The following is an 18,101-nucleotide window of genomic DNA, read 5'->3' on the forward strand; positions in this document are numbered from 1 at the left end:
GTTCAGGTTCTGCTGGACCTCTGGCAGCGATCTCTGTGGTGCCTCTGCTGCTGCACACTGGCTCCAATGATACCACGTGTCTCCTTTGCCCTTGACCCTCACTGCATGTGAGGTTCTCTCTGTGACCTGGAATGGACCCGTCCACCTGGGCTCTGACCACTTCCGTTTGATGACTTTCAGAAGGATCCACTCCGCGTCTGAGGTGGTGGCTCGAGCCTCGGATGGTTGGGCGGCCACCTGTTTTGAGAATGCTGCAACCAAGCTGTGGAGAGATCTATAGTAATCACGGTGAGACATAGATTGTTCACATTCAGTCAGAAAAGGTAACCTGGTTTTTGGGCCTGGAAAAGGTCTTCCAGTCTGCAGTTCATGGGGCGTCAACCCATGTCTCTGGCTCACTGAGCTTCTTACTGACATCAAAGCTAAAGGTAATGCTGTGACCCAATTCATTTTGGTCTGTGCACAGATTTTAGCCAATTTGGTTTTGATTGTCTGGTTCATCCTTTCCACCTTCCCTTGAGATTGGGGGTGGTACACTGTTCCAGAGGAATGTCTCAGTCCCAGGAACTTTTCAACCTCTCTAAGTTCTTCATTTTTGAACTGTGTGCCGTTATCTGACCTGATTTTCGCAGGAAAGGCGTGCCTGGGTATGTAGTGATTAATCAGACACTTCACCACTGTTTTGCTGTCTTCCTTTTTTGCTGGCCAGGCCTCTGGCCAACCGGTGAACGCATCCACACACACCAAAAGATATCTGAACCCATTCACTCTCTCAGTCATGTCTGTGTAGTCTATGATGATTTCCTTACCTGCTACCGGGTCCACAGGGAACTTACCTGGTGCTGGCTTCAGAGTGGGTCTCACAGTGAATTGTTGGCACGTGCTACACGAGCTTATCCAATGACCTACCATCTGTTTCAGGTATGGATGCCACCAGTGCTCAAGACTCTTCATCATTTATGCAGTTCCTGCATGTCCCGGTCCATGTGCTTCTTCCAGCGCTGTTGTGGTCAACCCTGGGGGTAGGATGGGACGTCCGTCTGGACTTTTCCATAGTTCATCCTGGTCTTTTCTTCCCCCTCTTGCCTTCCAGACTAATTTATCTTCCGGCGAGGCCCCCTTTTGCAGTCTACTCACCTCCTCCAGAGTCGGTTCTGGTGTCCATTCAACTTCAGAGTTCATCAAGATGTGTATGGGCAGATATCCAGCTTTGGTTTTGGCTGCTTGGTCTGCAGCTTGATTTCCTTGAGCCACCCTAGTGTAGCTGTTATCATGTCCTTTGCATTTTATGACCGCTACTTCTTGGGGAAGTAGTAGGGCCTCAGCTAATCTTCTCATTTCTTGCTCATGTTTAATGGGTTTTTGTCCTGCTGTTCTAAACACTGTTCTCATCCATTGCTTCAGTTCCACGTGCGCTGCTCCCGTGACATAAGCTGAGTCTGTGTAGATGGTCACTTTTTGTCCTTCCCCTAGTTCTAGGGCTGCTATTACTGCTAGCACCTCTGCTCTCTGTGCTGATTGGGTGTCTGTTAGCCCTTCTGCCTTAAGAGTCACAAAGTTCGTTCCTGTGTCTTCCACCACCGCATAGGCATCCATCAGATGATTCGACAACATAGTCGATCATCGACCTCCTGCCTTGGGTGTCCTGGTGCCAAGTGCACTGATGGACACCCTTATGTTTGAACATGGTGTTCATTATGGACACTCTGTGACTAGCACAGAAGTCCAATAACGAAACACCACTTCAGATTGGGGAGGCCATTCTGATCACGTCTCTCCAGGTGTCACTGTCGTTTCCCACGTGGGCGTTGAAGTCTCTCAGCAGAATAATAAGTCCCCAAGAAGGGCACTATGCAGCACCCCCGACAGGGACGCCAAGAAGGCCAGGTACTCCGCACTACCGCTGGATCTGTAGGCTGAAACAACAGTCAGAGACCTGTCCCCAACCTGAAGGCACAGGGATGCGACCCTCCCATCCACTGGGGTAAACCCCAACACGAGATAGCTGAGCTGGGGGGGAACATAAAACAGCACGCAAGAGGAGAATTTTGTCCAAATCACCCTTTTGCAATACAAATGCCAGTCAAGCAAATAACTAAAGGATAGTTTGTGTGCAAATTAAAACTCACCAGAAATGAAAAGCAGAAGGAATTAGATAAGATCTGGAGTGCAAACAAATTATGACTACGATGAAAGAGGTTTTGCTTAATTCCTGTTTCGCTGGGGAAAATGCTAAAAACGGAGGAGGAGAACAGCACCCAGAAAGTGAAGAAGAAAGTACTGCAGGTAACAGCAAAAGTGAAGAATAGTGGTCAGAAAAGGGAGCTACTGGATGGGATCCAGGTTAAGATATGTGTACGAGGAGTTATGTGAAGTGTTTTTCAAAAGGAAATTAGAAGACTGACTGAAACCATAGGAAGAGACAGAGAAAGAATGGAGAAATTTGTGAAGTGGCCAAAAGAAATACAATACAGGGGAATGTTTGGAGAGTGTGAAAGTGATCCTCCAAAGTTGGGTGAAGTATGTTAATAAGGCAACCTGCAGGGAGGTTTGAGCTGAGTATAGCAAAGTTACAAGAAGCAGAAAAAAATGCAGAAAAGACAGATGTAAAATGCTGTGTGAAAGACAGAAAGGTCCTTATCAGACTGTGAGTGTTTCCTGGGAGAAGATTAATTCTCCATTCAATCAGCATCAAACGCCAGTTAAGACTTTGACTCCCCCAGATCTACAGCGGCCTGACAAGAAGGATTAGAAAGTACCTAATCAAAATCCTACAGTTTCACCTCCTCCCTACGTGAAAGCAGGTATAATAATGGAAAAAATGTCGCAAATACAACCTCCTACCCACACCACCGGTTAGTTACAATATAAAGATGTGAGTGTGAGTGTGTGAAACAACACATCATGAGTATTTCTTAACAGGTCACAGAGATGCTGACTAAGGAGGAAGATCACAACACCCCTACTGTTGAAGTGGGTAATTGGGTTCTAAGACGGTCAATAAACTTGATTGATTATCTCCTAGGCGGAAGGGACCTAGTAGCAGAGCTAACATCACTTTGTGTAAAACGCTTGGCCACATGAACACTAACTGGATTCACAAAACACACTGTGCACAGACTGAAGACCCCACGCAGAGAACTTAGACCGAGGTTCAGACTGACTTAAGAACCTCACCAACTAACAATGATGTCGATAGTGATTGCTGTTTTGGTTATCGGTGAATGCTGTTGTGAGCCGTGTATCAGAGCTCTGATTATGAGATGCATTGACTGTGCTGTGGGATCATTGGACACAATGGCACCGGGAGAACCCCCGGCCTATCAGACGTTTGTGGTCCAGGAAAGAGTTCCTCTGTTGGAAGAAGAAAAGGCTCTTAGGATGAATGGGGACGGAGATGAAGAAACTCCCTGACTCCAAAAGGGAGCCCTGGGAAGAAGAGGAAATTGGATGAGTTGGGTGTACAATAAACGAGTCACATAATGTCAGAATAGAATAAGGCTGTGCTTCTTTAGTCTGCAGTTGATGCCTTCTCCTCCATGCTGTAGGGAAAAACGCTTCAATTAGGGACAAGGGCTTTCTGGTTGCTTCGTTAGCCTCAGAAAGAGAAATCAAGCAATGCCTGTCTTATCCACTCACTTTTTGTATGAATGATGGGTTATGTGTTGCTTCCTACTACTACTTTGGATCCAAGAATTCTTGGAAGTAGAAGCTTTATTCTCGCCTGCGAGTTTAAAAGCCTTCAGCTGGCGCGCGGTCTCTCCACTAGCAGCGGGCCGCAGCCGGATTGAGGGCGAGCGGAAGGGGTTTTTGGGTCAGAGATTGCAGTTCTGACTCATCCTCTTCCTGGCTGTGTTAGGAATAGGTTAGTGTGATGTTGAAAGGTGCAGAGGTTCATACCGGCCTTTCATTGTTCAATGTTTATCCATGTTTTGAACCCATGGCTGGGTCCCAACATGCCACTGAGATTCTTCAGGATTTGCTGGAGAAGAATTTGTGCCGAGGTCTGACATCTCATCAAAATCACAGCGCGTAATGAAGGCAACTCTGGACATAAATGAATGATGTGTGAGATCATCTGTAACACAAACTACTTTAGCCAGGTTAAAATTAATTTATTCATTTTTATAGTTCACAGCTCCAACTTCAACTAGTTCATATACATATATTATATGTATGCATCAGTCTCATTCTCCCTGTTGTCTTTACTCGCAAAAACCGTATTTTACCATAACTGATTTCGCAAAACAGCTGCTCTCATTTACATATTTAAATAGTTTAATCAGGAGTAACCTGAAATTTGACTCAAAAGCATCCATTCAGAGTCTGTAACTGCATTCACTTTCAACCCTGTCATTACCATGATGTCAGTGCAGACAGGGTTAACCAGGAGGCAGTTTTTTCTTCCATTTAAACTGAATAAATTGACGGTCTTCAGCTGACAGAATCTTCAGTCATATAATTTAAAGTCATCTCTGTTGTTCTTTCAGTTCCTGACCTGCAGGATGGTTGGAGAGAGGAGTTCAAAGTTCAAAGCTGCAGCTTCTCTGCTCCATCTCCCGTCCATAAACACCAACTAATAGGGCAGCATGAATCTCCTCAGGGTGATCTGCTAGTTTTAACCTGGAGCTGGAGCCTTCAGTCAATGTGCTCAGTCAACGCTGAAGGCGGCAGAGTCAAGTTTAAAGTTAGAGGAGACAGAGGCCTGAGGTAGGTCCTAACAAAGCTGGACTGTGTGTCTGCTGCCCTCAGAGACACTGAGTGCCTTTGGGGAAATGCTGTGGCTTTTACTCTTTGAAATATTCAAAGTTTTTCTCACAAAATGCAAGCTCCACTGTTGAATACATTCATAATGATTTATTAAAATCAATTACTACATATGTCCTAAAATATTTTACAGCATAGACACAAGCATCAGAAAGTATGAAACTAGCTTGAAATTGTGACTGATAACATAGTTGTTGAACTAAAGTATAAGTGGCAACATATTTCTTGTGGAAACTGTATTTGTTTTGTGACTGCACATTTTTGTTTCTGTGAAGGGGGATCCAGCCTGAAACGTTTGGTTAGAAGTCAACTAAAACAGAAAGCCAGAGTTGTGGTAAATACCCTGACTGCTTTTGGTTTTCAATGAGCAAAATAAAACATTTGTGCTGTTCAAATGTTTTAAGCGATGAAGGCGTGTGCTACAATATTTTATGCAAAACGACATTTTGTTTTAGATATTCTCTTTAAGTCAAATTTTTTCATAAGAATTAAGTTCATGACACCTAAAATGCTATAAAACACATTTAGCTCCTAAATCAATTAATAAACAATTCTAAAGCAATAAAATAAATGAACTGAGAAAAATATTAAATAAAAACACATCAAGACAACATATAAAAACACTGAAACCCGTCTACAAAACACTTCTGAGCTATAGTTATATATTGTGCTGTTGCAGCTACTGTTGCATCGGACTTTTAAAGTGAAGGAAATGAAAATATGAATACATCCTTAGTTACAGTGAAATCATGTGACCTCAGAGTGTTAACTCCTCCTCTCACAGTTAAAAACCCTGGACGCCTCTCTACTTCCTACCTTCCCTGCTTTTCTGAGGTTTGTAACTTTCTACCATCACAGGTATGATCTAATTCTATTTTTTTTTGAAGATGAAAATATCAAACTATTAAAACCTAAAAATTGGACAGTGAAAATCTGATTTGACCTAACATCAGACAACTGTTTTTGCTGATTTATAAATTTGTTATCTTTAGCTAACTGCACGAATATGTAAATGCCATACTAGTTTATATAAGCCGAGTGCAGAGTTGTCATAATTATTTTATTAGTTATCATTTACTTGATCATATGAACAAACAATGGAAAGCAAATAGCCTTGAACAAGGCTGTGTTTTACCTGTCACCTTGCTATTTTATCATAAAGTACAAAATTCAAGTCATGCTAAACAAATCAACCTTCTATTTTAAGCTGCATGGGCATTTTGCTCATTCATTTTAAAGTGTAGTTTAATTGGTAATAGAAATGCATAGCTGTTTGCTTGCACTGGCTGATACATCACTTCATATTCCTACATAAGAAACTAAAAGGACTGGAAAACAGCACCATTACTTTCAGTGTTTTAGTTTCTTTTGATATTTTTATAGCAAAGTTAAGGACCTGCTTCAACCCCACTAGTGCTGAAAAACCCGCAGCAACATCCTGACAACATGGAAAGACTGTGAGTAACACCTAAGTTCTGTTTACAGTGACAACGAAAGTGACTAATAACAACCTAAGAACAAATTAATACATGCAGAACTTTAGTGAGATATTTGGATTTTACCTTAATAACATCTGGAGATTTAAAATGAGGAAAATGTTCATGATATGCAAAATAAACTATTTTCAATTTAATGGACAACAATAAGAAAAAAAAATCAAATTCAGGTCTAGCAAATGACAAAGACCCCCTGAGGATACAAAATAAATCAATGGAGTCAAAAGAAATGTAATTGTGTGTTGGCTCTTGTACAACATAGACAAAAGAAACGAGATTTTTCTCATTTTCCACAAAAACTTCTGTTGTTAAAATAATTTGGACCCAATCCTTTAGTGGCTCTATATAAACTTTTTAGGAAAGTTTAAACCTAGATTTTTGGAGACAGTGTTAACGTTTAAGAACTCATATTAGTAATAAAAGTCTTGTCAAATACCTTTTTGTTTGTTTGTTTATTTATTAGTTTCATTAGTTAAATCCATTCTCTATCAACTGAACAAATTTTATGTTTGTAAAGATAAATTTCAATTAACAGACGTTTTATGAATTTGGTTAGAGAGTTTCTATGCAATATGTACTGTAAGCTTGTGCATTCATCAATCTAACTGGCCTTAACATTTTTACTGGTAATAAAATGTTTACTAATTTTAAATTACACTGAAATGCATCTTGATGCAAAGCGTCTCACAAACAGTGTTGTCATGATAAGCAGGTTAGCTTCTTTTTCACTCTCATCTTGGCTATGCTGCTAATAATGACAGAGGTATTTCTTTTACTTCTTTCTTGTATGCTTAAATTGATATAAATCATTTCTGTGTACATTTACTAAATCTTTAAGCTGTCCATATCACACTTGTTGAATTGAGTCCACTTAAAGCCATTTCAGTTTTTTACACCATGTTTGCCTAAGTTTGCCTACAATTCTTATCATTGTTTGCAAAGCAGCTGGAGAAAGTGTTTGTCTCACTGACAGTTTACTCAAATGAACTCCAGTTACATTTGGGAAAACATTTATGCTTCTTCAGATTGAGGAAAGGCTTATTTTAACCAGCCCACAATAAGCAACTTCACTTTAGCTGGAAATGTAATTTGTACAAACTTAACTACACACACACACACACACACACACACACAACAACAACAACAACAAAAAGCGAAAACATTAAATCATTGATGTTTTTTTAACAACTGCACTTAGTTTCACCTGAAATTAATATCTTTCTCATCCCAGCCACAAGGTGGCGTAACCACTTTTCACTTCAAACTTGCGATCAATGCTTCCTATAGCTGTGGGAACATTCAGGGCCTTTGCTGTCTTTCTGTATCCGTCTCCTTTTTGGGCAATTCAACAGTCTCTTCTCTCAGGACACCTGCTGCAGCTAATAAAGCTCTAGACTGGTTACATCAGGCAGTTATTGAAAGTAGGATTTAGTGTTCAATTTGGATAAAAATCCTTGTAATATTAGTTTTATTTAGCTATCTAAACTGTTATGCAAGTTCTTCTTGGCAAACAGATGAACAATTTATATTATTTCTAATAAACCCAATATGCTGTGGGGTTTGAATTACATCAGGGGAGAAAGTGCAAAAGATGATAATTATATATATAACAAATATCATTGTAAGGGTTTTTCTCTAAATCTGATCAGTGTATGATCCTACAGTCGGAAATTACAGAGTGCTCAGAAAAATGAAAGGAAGACTTTAATTAGAGTTTAATATCAAGTCAGTTAAACTTGTGGAACATTGACCAGGTCAGGGTTGTTCATCAGTGTCAGCTTTTAGGTGCTAATGAAATGAACACCTGCTGCACTAAAGGGGCAACAAGGAGACAAGCCTAAAGCTGGAATGGTTCTGCAGGTAGAGGAGACAGACTTTTTCCCCTCCTAATATTTGTTTGACTGCTTTTCACTAGTTTTCTTATTTGACCAGAGTCAGTGTTACTAGCATGGTAGCATGAGGCAACACCTGGACCCTATTAGAGGTAGCACAGGTAGCCCAACTCCACCAGGATGGCACATCAATACGTGCCATTGCCAGAAGGTCTGCTGTGTCTCCCTGCACAGTCTCAAGAGCATGGAGGAGGTTCCAGGAGACAGGCAGTTACTCTAGGTGAGCTGGACAGGAGCATCAGAGGTCCTTACCTCATCAGCAGTACCGGTGTCGGTATATGAGCTGGAACAGAAAAAATTAAAGAGGAAACATAAACAGAGTGGTAACAAAAAATATGCAGAGAACAGAACAGAATGCAAGAATAAACTAGAAACTAATCACAAAGGAATGAACTGATAAGGCAACATCTAACAAATAAAAAAGAAAATTACCAAAATGAAAACAGATGAAGATCAAAGCATAAAAACCAGTGGATTGTGACAGCAGGTTCAGTACTGGCACCCTTTTCTTTTTACAGATAACAGCAGGTTCACTCTGAGCTCATGAGACAGACATTAAAAGAGTCTGGAGAAGCTGCAGTGAACATTATGGTTCAGTGTTAGTCTGGAGGACCTGTACAGGATAAATGATGGCACCCTGATTGCTATTAGGTATTGGGATGAAATCCTTAGACCCATTATTAGACCCTTCACTGGTGCAGCTGGATTCCTCCTGGTGCCTCATGTGGCAAGAGTATGCAGGTAGTTTCTGGAGGATGAAGGAACTGATACCATTGACTGGCCTCCTTGGTCCACTGACCCAAACCCGACAGAACATCTCTGGGACATCATGTTTGGGCCCATCCGACACCATCAGGTTGGACGTCAGACTGTCTAGAAGCTCAGAGATGCCCTGGTCGGGATCTGGGCTGAGATACCCTAGGACATCACCTGTCATCTCATAAGGAGCATGCCTCGACAAGCACCTGGAGGCCATACAAACTACAGAGGACGATTTAGAGTGGCTGCAATGACATTTCAGCAGATTGGATTAGCTTGCTGCGTACGTTTTTCAGTTTAACGTTCTAGGTGACTTCAGATCATTTTTATTTTCTTCAAATGATGTTCGTAACACATTAACCACTCCATATCATACGGACATCCAGCAGGATTTTCTTTTCAATTGAGATCTGATGTATTTTCAATGTGTTCCTTTAATTGTTTTTGACCACTGCATGGAGCTTTTTCATAGTACTTCATTTATTTTATTCTAACATTTGGACTTTGCAAAACAAAAGCAAAACAGATTCCAAACTGTCATTGTTAAACAACAATGAGGCCAATATGAATAAGTGGAAAATCTTAGTGCATCCTTACATCTTTCTCAGGATTTAAAAAGAACAGAAGCAGCTGGTGCAGTTCATCTAAACTACTTAATTAAGTAATCCTACTGTAGGGTCCTCTGTTAAAGCTGAAGTTTCAGCATTTTACTGGTGCTGCCGGTGGAAATTCCAGAAAACTGGCAAAATGACCCAGTCCAAGTGGAGACTCCATCCTGACTGAATTGCTCTAGAGGAACACTTTGGTCAGTGCTCATTGTTTTTAAAGTGCTTCATAAATGTAATTGGCTTGGCTAAACAGAGCCGTGCAAAAATGAACGTGTGCAAATATCAGTAAACTAAAGCCACATTGGTGCATCAAGCGTGAGCTAAAATCCCTCCACAATGATGTGAGTGTGATGAAGTGACTGCTAAGAGTCACTGCTGTTAAAGTGGCTTCTACAAGATTATGGATAATGGGGTGGACTTAAATATTAAATATATAGGCTGTGCCTTGGTGCCCAGACTCTACAGTAATACTTGGCATTAAAAAAGAAACAACTAAAAACACACACTTGCTTCTCAACCTGCAGACCTCTGTCCCACAGCCTAAAATTTCCCAGCTACAGTGTTGCCTTTTCCTAATTTCAGTAAATGTATGCAAGGTCAATGACTCCTCACAACTTCACTTTGTGGATCATTCAGTATTCCCTATGAACAGTCATATTCAATACGTTTGAATATTATTGAAAATTACATTTATTCCAATAACTCCACCACTAAATGAAAAATTATATAAAATTAATTTCACACAAACTAGATGTTTTCAAGCATTTACTTCTGTTAATTATGATTTTCTGCTTCGAGTCAATGAAAACACAACATTTAAGATTAAAATATTACATCAGACCAATATAAATGATTTTAATACAGAAATGTGAGTTTAATGAAAAGTATGTTTAACACCTGCTTAAACGTTATTTTCATAAGGGTCTCATCAGAACCAAATTCTCATTTGTTGAATATGTCTGCATTTACTGAAATTACTGTAACAATATGCAGCATCTGCCTGGGCCCTGTGTCCACCTAGCAACTGAGAAACACAGGGGACAAAAACAGAATCTAAATAAATAATAAAATATTGTATTATTTGCTGTGATTCGTAGTCTTGCAGCATTATATAAAGGACATGTCTTCATTAATGTCTTGTCCTAGTTTTTCGTATTTTGTTACAGTTCATTTTAAAAAGTGTATGAGATAATGATATTTTAAATAAAAACTTTTCTCAAATCCCCAGAAATGATCTATTCCATTGATACTGCTATCCTAGGAGTCTCTAGACACCATGAGTCTTTATCACATGTCCGATTTAGGATGAGGTAGCAGCAAGATGGCTCATTGAGACTAAATTTTAGCTTGTGGTGCAAAATTATACTTTAACCTATGCACCAGTTTTTAGATTGTTTTGATATGTCAGGTACAGAGGTTGGACAATGAAACTGAAACACCTGGTTTCAGACCACAATAATTTATTAGTATGGTGTAGGGCCTCCTTTTGCGGCCAATACAGCATCAATTCATCTTGGGAATGACATATACAAGTCCTGCACAGTGGTCAGAGGGATTTTAAGCAATTCTTCTTGCAGGATAGTGGCCAGGTCACTACGTGATACTGGTGGAGGAAAAAGTTTCCTGACTCGCTCCTCCAAAACACCCCAAAGTGACTCAATAATATTTAGATCTGGTGACTGTGCAGGCCATGGGAGATGTTCAACTTCACTTTCATGTTCATCAAACCAATCTTTCACCAGTCTTGCTGTGTGTATTGGTGCATTGTCATCCTGATACACGGCACCGCCTTCAGGATACAATGTTTGAACCATTGGATGAACATGGTCCTCAAGAATGGTTCGGTAGTCCTTGGCAGTGACGCGCCCATTTAGCACAAGTATTGGGCCAAGGGAATGCCATGATATGGCAGCCCAAACCATCACTGATCCACCCCCATGCTTCACTCTGGGCATGCAACAGTCTGGATGGTACGCTTCTTTGGGGCTTCTCCACACCGTAACTCTCCTGGATGTGGGGAAAACAGTAAAGGTGGACTCATCAGAGAACAATACATGTTTCACATTGTCCACAGCCCAAGATTTGAGCTCCTTGCACCATTGAAACCGACGTTTGGCATTGGCATGAGTGACCAAAGGTTTGGCTATAGCAGCCCGGCCATGTATATTGACCCTGTGGAGCTCCCGACGGACAGTTCTGGTGGAAACAGGAGAGTTGAGGTGCACATTTAATTCTACCGTAATTTGGGCAGCTGTGGTTTTATGTTTTTTGAATACAATCCAGGTTAGCACCCGAACATCCCTTTCAGACAGCTTCCTCTTGCGTCCACAGTTAATCCTGTTGGATGTGGTTCATCCTTCTTGGTGGTATGCTGACATTACCCTGGATACCGTGGCTCTTGATACATCACAAAGACTTGCTGTCTTGGTCACAGATGCGCCAGCAAGACGTGCACCAACAATTTGTCCTCTTTTGAACTCTGGTATGTCACCCATAATGTTGTGTGCATTTCAATATTTTGAGCAAAACTGTGCTCTTACCCTGCTAATTGAACCTTCACACTCTGCTCTTACTGGTGCAATGTGCAATCAATGAAGACTGGCTACCAGGCTGGTCCAATTTAGCCATGAAACCTCCCACACTAAAATGAGAGGTGTTTCAGTTTCATTGTCCAACCCCTGTATGTTCTTCATATTGACTGTAAATCAAAAGTTGTGATAAATATAAGTGTAAACACTGCCTCCTGGTGGACAAAGATGATATAACACACGCTGGAGATTTTAGGCTTGTTTGTGGCTGACTGAGGTGGAGCAACACAAATAATCTGTGGTGTCTTGTTGTGACCCCTGAGACCTTTAATAGTTTGCACAAAAACTGATTAGGAATTACCTGAATCATAATCTAAATCATTTTATACAACTGTATGATTTCATTTGGCACTAATCTTTTTTTGGCATCTTGTGACCTACAATTTTTGTAAGTAGTTGAAATACAAAAAACCGATGAGGAGTTTCTGCATTTTTTGTAAATAAAAACAGCATTTGGGAAGGAATTAGAAAGGCAGTTAGGAGGTGAAAAAACTGGAGTTTTATGTGTCTTTTAATGCGATTTAAAAGAAATGCTGAACCGACTGCAAAACACACTCTACTGAGGTTTATGGAAGTAAACACTAATCAAAGTTGATCAAGGATGATTTTTTTCTTCTTTATTAATACATTTGATAAAATTTAGATATTGCTGCTGTCCAAAGATGTCCATGCAGGATATGAAGTATTTGGTGAGAATATTATTGGCATTGTCCATATGAGTGTTAAAATCCCCCAGTATTATATTTGGTGAGAGTGCTAAACGGTCAGTAAAAAAATCCTCCTTAGGCTTCAGGGGCGACACAGGGTGGCAAGGATGGTGGAAAGAGGTCCAGAGAGCTGACATACTGGGCCTCGAACAAGTGACAAGCAGACTTGGTGGGGTGTGTGGGTGTAAGCAGAGCGTATAAAGATCAGCAGCAGAGTCCTGGAGCACTGCCGTTGTGGAATGGTAGACTAAAAACAGGACAGTCCAGATTAGCACAAGCCACACATAACTAGCCATAGTTGCCAAAGCCATGGCAGCAGTGAAGGCAATGGGTAAACTAAGGTTTCTCCAAACACACACAGATGTAAGCTAAATTGCTAAATAAGAATACTGGATTAACAAGAGCAGAATGAACCAATAACAAAATTACTAAAAAAGCCTTAAGAAGCTTTAAAAATAAGAAGCAGCGGCAGCTAAAACGTGGCAGGGTTCACTCCAAGTGACCTTTGAAAAAAAAGAAATTGAAAACAGTCACAAACGAGTCGTAATAAGTTTTTCTTATTTTGGGATTAACATATTAATGTGCTTTGAGGAATGTTTGCAATAGGACCCTGGGTTTGAGAATCCGACATTATTTTAAAACAACTACATTAAGATTTAAATGTGCATAAAATGTTGTCCGTGGAGGGTTCACCGGTGAAGAATGTCCCTCTTATTGACAGATTCTTTGACTGCATAAAAAAGCAACAGATTATTATGATTATTTAGAACAAGCAGGTGTCTCAGTGGGACTGTGTGTCACTTTATGACTTATTATTTAGAAGCTCTTGATTGTAAAGAAATAATCATAATTTCAGTGAAAAAATTTAAAAAATAATTGCTGCCGAGTTTATTTAGCAGAGAGAGATGCAAATCATGTTCATTTTCTTGTTGCATTAAAGCATAACTTTCCATCTTAATAACCAAATACAAAATTAAAACTTCTTGAATAACGTTTAGCTTTAACTATGAGTGCTGCCAACGTGCCAGAGAAACAACCCAGGAAGTTTGGGTGTTTCAATCACTTGGAAGAGTGCAAGTTATATTTCTGCCACAAAATCTGAAGCAAAATGTTCAATACATTTTATGTGCGTTATGTTTATTTCATCTGATTCCAATCATAGGTACTTCACTTTTTTTGATGACCTCTTCACCACTTGAAAATATTCAGGAAATAATTTCAGTTTAGTGACCTAGGCTGCAGTGCTGTTGAAGGTGATGCAAAAAGAGAGTCTAATAGTCAAACATCTGAGGTGATTGTATATGAAATATTTGGATTTGAAAACAAAACTGTGCCCTACTCTTTGACTATTATTGATACTCCTGGGTTTGGAGATGCCAGAGGAATTGACACTAATGTCTTTGTCAATCAAAGATTATTTGATTTAATCAGATCAGAAGATGGGTTCATGAAGTAAATGCAGTGGGTCTAGTGATGAAACCAAGTGATAATCTGAGTGAGCGACTGATGTACATATTTGATTCTGTGATGTTTCTGTTTGAAAAACCTGCAGAAAAATGTTGTAGCTCTTATAACACATTCAGGTGGAAGAACATCCTAAAAAAGCCCTTCAGACTCTTGACGCGAAAGCCATATGTGTCCAAAATGAAAAGCATCAACCTGTTAATTTCCTGTTTAATAACTGCCAAGATGAAGACCGAACAGAACATTCGGACTCACTTCAAGCTGCTGATAAAATATCAAAAGGACTGAAACAGTCTACAAACTTTCTGGGAAAAGCTCCACCTCACAAGTTCATAACAACTACTGAAGTGCTGAATGAACACATCGGACTGACAACCTGCATCCGTAAACTACAAGACAGAATCACAAATCTTCAACTAAAATACACCAAAATGCAACAAATCCAAGAAGATCTGAAGGAACATGAAGAACAGATGAAGACTAATGAGAAGTTCACTGTGGAAGTTAATGAGGTCTACAAAGCTAAGGAGCCCATTGATAGTGAGAGTCGGTTGGGTTTTTTTAATGGAGCTGTCTACTGCACTGTTTGTAAGGAGACATGTCACTATCCGTGCACACTTGCCCCATCTATTGGATTATGTAACATTATGAACAATGGCTTTTGCACCATATGTTCCAGCAAATGTACTGTCTCTGATCATGTGAAAGAAAACTGGAGGCATGTAACCAGGACACATAAAATCCAGAGGACTCTAGACGATGTTTAACGGAGCAATGACAGAAATAATTCAGAAAGTGGGTGGAAAAAAATGCTTCTGGAAGATCCTGACAATGAAAGAAAAACAATTACAACAGAGAAATCACAGTTAGTTGATTAATCCTACCAGCATTTCATCAAACTAAATCAAATTGCCCTAAAGGTTGAATCGGCGTCCACTTTGTTTAACTTGGATCACCTGATTGACAGAATGAAGGAGAAGAAAGACAAACTGGAAGAGATGAAAAACCAGTTGGATGAAAGAACCAGAGCAGTGCTGGAGAATGTGTGGGGTAAACTACAAGCAGCTGGGAACAGAAGATGAAGTGATGCTCACATGAAGAATAATAGTTCTAATAAACCAGAATCAAAAGAACATTTTGCTACTTAAACATATAAGTGATAAGAAATATACAAGTAATCTTTTCCCTACAAGTTGTTTAATGTAAAGAGTGGCAGGTATTATTAGAATGCAATTTCATCAATTTCAGTTCAATCTCAGTGTAGATGTTCTGAAAACAATTTAAAATGAGGTGCAGTGAATATTATATCCAGCCCCAAACCAAATACGTTTCTTTTTTTTCCAGTGGTTCAGGTCCTTGACTAAGGAGGGCGCTAGAATCCGTTCTTATGGGTTTTTCTAGAAATTCACTTAAGTATATTTTCACATGAGTAAATATATATTCATGTAAACACGACTTACAATGCAGAGACCAGCATCCTGAAAATTTTTTCAAATTGGTACTCCAAACATCATTTAAAAAAATCCAGTTTAAAACTACTGGTGAATGCATCTCCATGCGGTAAACTAACCAGCATTAACAACACAAGTTGGATTAATAAAACCTCTGGAAAGTAAGATTATTCCAGTTCAAATTAACTTCTTATTAACAAAGCTTTTAGTGTTCTGCATTGAATATATCAGACTAAACGCTACACTGAGCATTTCTAAACATGCTGCTGACAGCATTTTCATTGGACTTTAGATTTCATTATATTCCCTTAGTCTCCAGTTCCTTGTTCAGTTAATGCTGTTGCTGTTGAAAGAAAAGACTGGTGCTAAGAAGGCCCTCACCTCAAACGAGCATTTGCTACATGTCTCTGAGAATGTCTGATCTGCTTTCTGAATAACATAACATAAATAATATGAACTTGAATTCTATTAATGAAAAGAGCCAGTAGTATTGCCACAATTACTTTGTCATGAATTATCTTCTTTACCTTGACCCCAAATTCAGAAATGATAAATAAAACATGGCTTCCAGTGGTTTTTTTATTTGTACTTAGTTGTTGTACCTAGCAGCATCCATGATAGTATTACTGGTTTTGTCATGATTTGAGGGTGTTTGCGTTTTTGTGTGGGTTCTGGTTATTCTTGTTTCCAGTTTACGTTTTGGATCTTGTTTCTTTTTATTATTTTCCTGACTGTGCTTTAGTTTCTTGTGTTCTAGTTCATGTTCTGTACGTTATGTTTTCCTGATTAGTTTGTATGTTTTGCTCCAGTCACGTTTTGTTCTCTTTGCAATTAGCTTCATTCGGTCCACCTGTACCATGCTCCATTTATACACCTTCACTCTGTTCTTTCTTCGTGGAAACGTTTTGGATCATGTCTTCTCTTTTCATGTCATGTACTTCGTTCATGCCAACCCTGTCTTGCCTGTCTGTCCATACCTGTTTTTGCTGCCACTTTTGGAAGTGAGTTTTATTAATTAAATCAGTTTACTCACCACCGATGCTTCCTGCTCGTCTGCATTCTGGGGTCCTCCGCTACACCACATCTGACAGGTTTACAATAGATGCTGCTGCTTTCTGGTTTAGTACAACAAAATCTTGTGTTTTCTTTTCCGTTTCTCAGAAGGATTTAATTACTTCTTGTGTTGGGAGATTCTGCTTGTGACCTTCTAAGCCAGTCAAGTATCTCAGTGCTAACTGCTGCTTTTTGAGTTCAAATTGAGGTTTTACTCTACTTGCTGTTTCTGTTTAAAAAGTACCTGATATAATTCACACATTTTTATGTAGAAGTTAAACTTTTCTATGGACGTATCAGAAGCTGGATTGTAGCCAACACTACCATATTCTGATATTAATTTGCCTGGTGTGAATGCCCCTAAATTGATTATACTCTGCTCCCCAGTCTTTGCCAACCAATATCTCATATTGTTTTTAAAACTCTCTTATATTTATTAGTTACTTTTTGAATGTGTACTCCACATTTAATTCTCTAATCAAACCATTGACCAACAGATTTTCAATTTTCTGCTGAAATAAGTTTACTCTGATCATAAAATTTCAGTGCTTTGGTCTTATCTACTAAACATGTACTTGTAGTCTTTTAACAATACGTTCTAAACTGCTACCAGCTCATCTGCAAATGCTGAATATTTCACTTTCAACCACATAATTAATCATATATTAAAAGAATGAAGGACTCACTGTTTTAGCTTCTTGACAACAAGCTTAGAACTCCAAGGGTGAATGTATAGTTGGAGCAGCAGACACAAGGAAGATGGAGCGCTAAACAAATACAAGGAAAAATGAAAATGTATACTGTAATCTCAAAAAAGCAATGAAGGAATACAAACCAGAAAATTTCCCAAAATACACGACCTGATCTCACATAAGTTGAAGTGGATGGATGGATGGCAGGATGGATGGATGGATGGCAGGGTGGATGGATGGATGGATGGATGGCAGGGTGGATGGATGGATGGCAGGGTGGATGGATGGATGGATGGATGGCAGGGTGGATGGATGGATGGATGGCAGGGTGGATGGATGGATGGATGGCAGGATGGATGGATGGCAGGATGGATGGATGGATGGATGGATGGCAGGATGGATGGATGGATGGATGGATGGATGGCAGGATGGATGGATGGCAGGATGGATGGATGGATGGATGGATGGATGGCAGGATGGATGGATGGATGGATGGATGGCAGGGTGGATGGATGGATGGATGGCAGGATGGATGGATGGCAGGATGGATGGATGGATGGATGGATGGCAGGATGGATGGATGGATGGATGGATGGCAGGATGGATGGATGGCAGGATGGATGG

At 39.8% G+C, this 18,101-nt stretch overlaps 1 protein-coding gene across 2 annotated transcripts in view; it reads left to right on the forward strand.

Moving 5' to 3' along the window:
* The first annotated feature begins 228 nt into the window (after positions 1 to 228).
* Positions 229 to 18,101, forward strand: part of LOC124872152 — a 29,172-nt gene continuing 11,299 nt past the window's right edge. The window contains exons 1-5 of one of the 2 annotated variants that reach the window (XM_047371871.1): positions 229 to 288; positions 4,491 to 4,710; positions 5,043 to 5,101; positions 5,552 to 5,625; positions 6,151 to 6,224. In XM_047371871.1, coding sequence (XP_047227827.1) covers positions 6,214 to 6,224 — 11 coding nt within the window. In that variant the 5' untranslated portion in view covers positions 229 to 288; positions 4,491 to 4,710; positions 5,043 to 5,101; positions 5,552 to 5,625; positions 6,151 to 6,213. The remainder of the gene's footprint in view (positions 289 to 4,490; positions 4,711 to 5,042; positions 5,102 to 5,551; positions 5,626 to 6,150; positions 6,225 to 18,101) is intronic. The other variant, XM_047371872.1, reaches the window with a different exon arrangement.

This window comes from Girardinichthys multiradiatus, chromosome 8 (assembly GCF_021462225.1).
Source record: "Girardinichthys multiradiatus isolate DD_20200921_A chromosome 8, DD_fGirMul_XY1, whole genome shotgun sequence".
In the NCBI taxonomy this organism is placed as follows: domain Eukaryota; kingdom Metazoa; phylum Chordata; class Actinopteri; order Cyprinodontiformes; family Goodeidae; genus Girardinichthys; species Girardinichthys multiradiatus.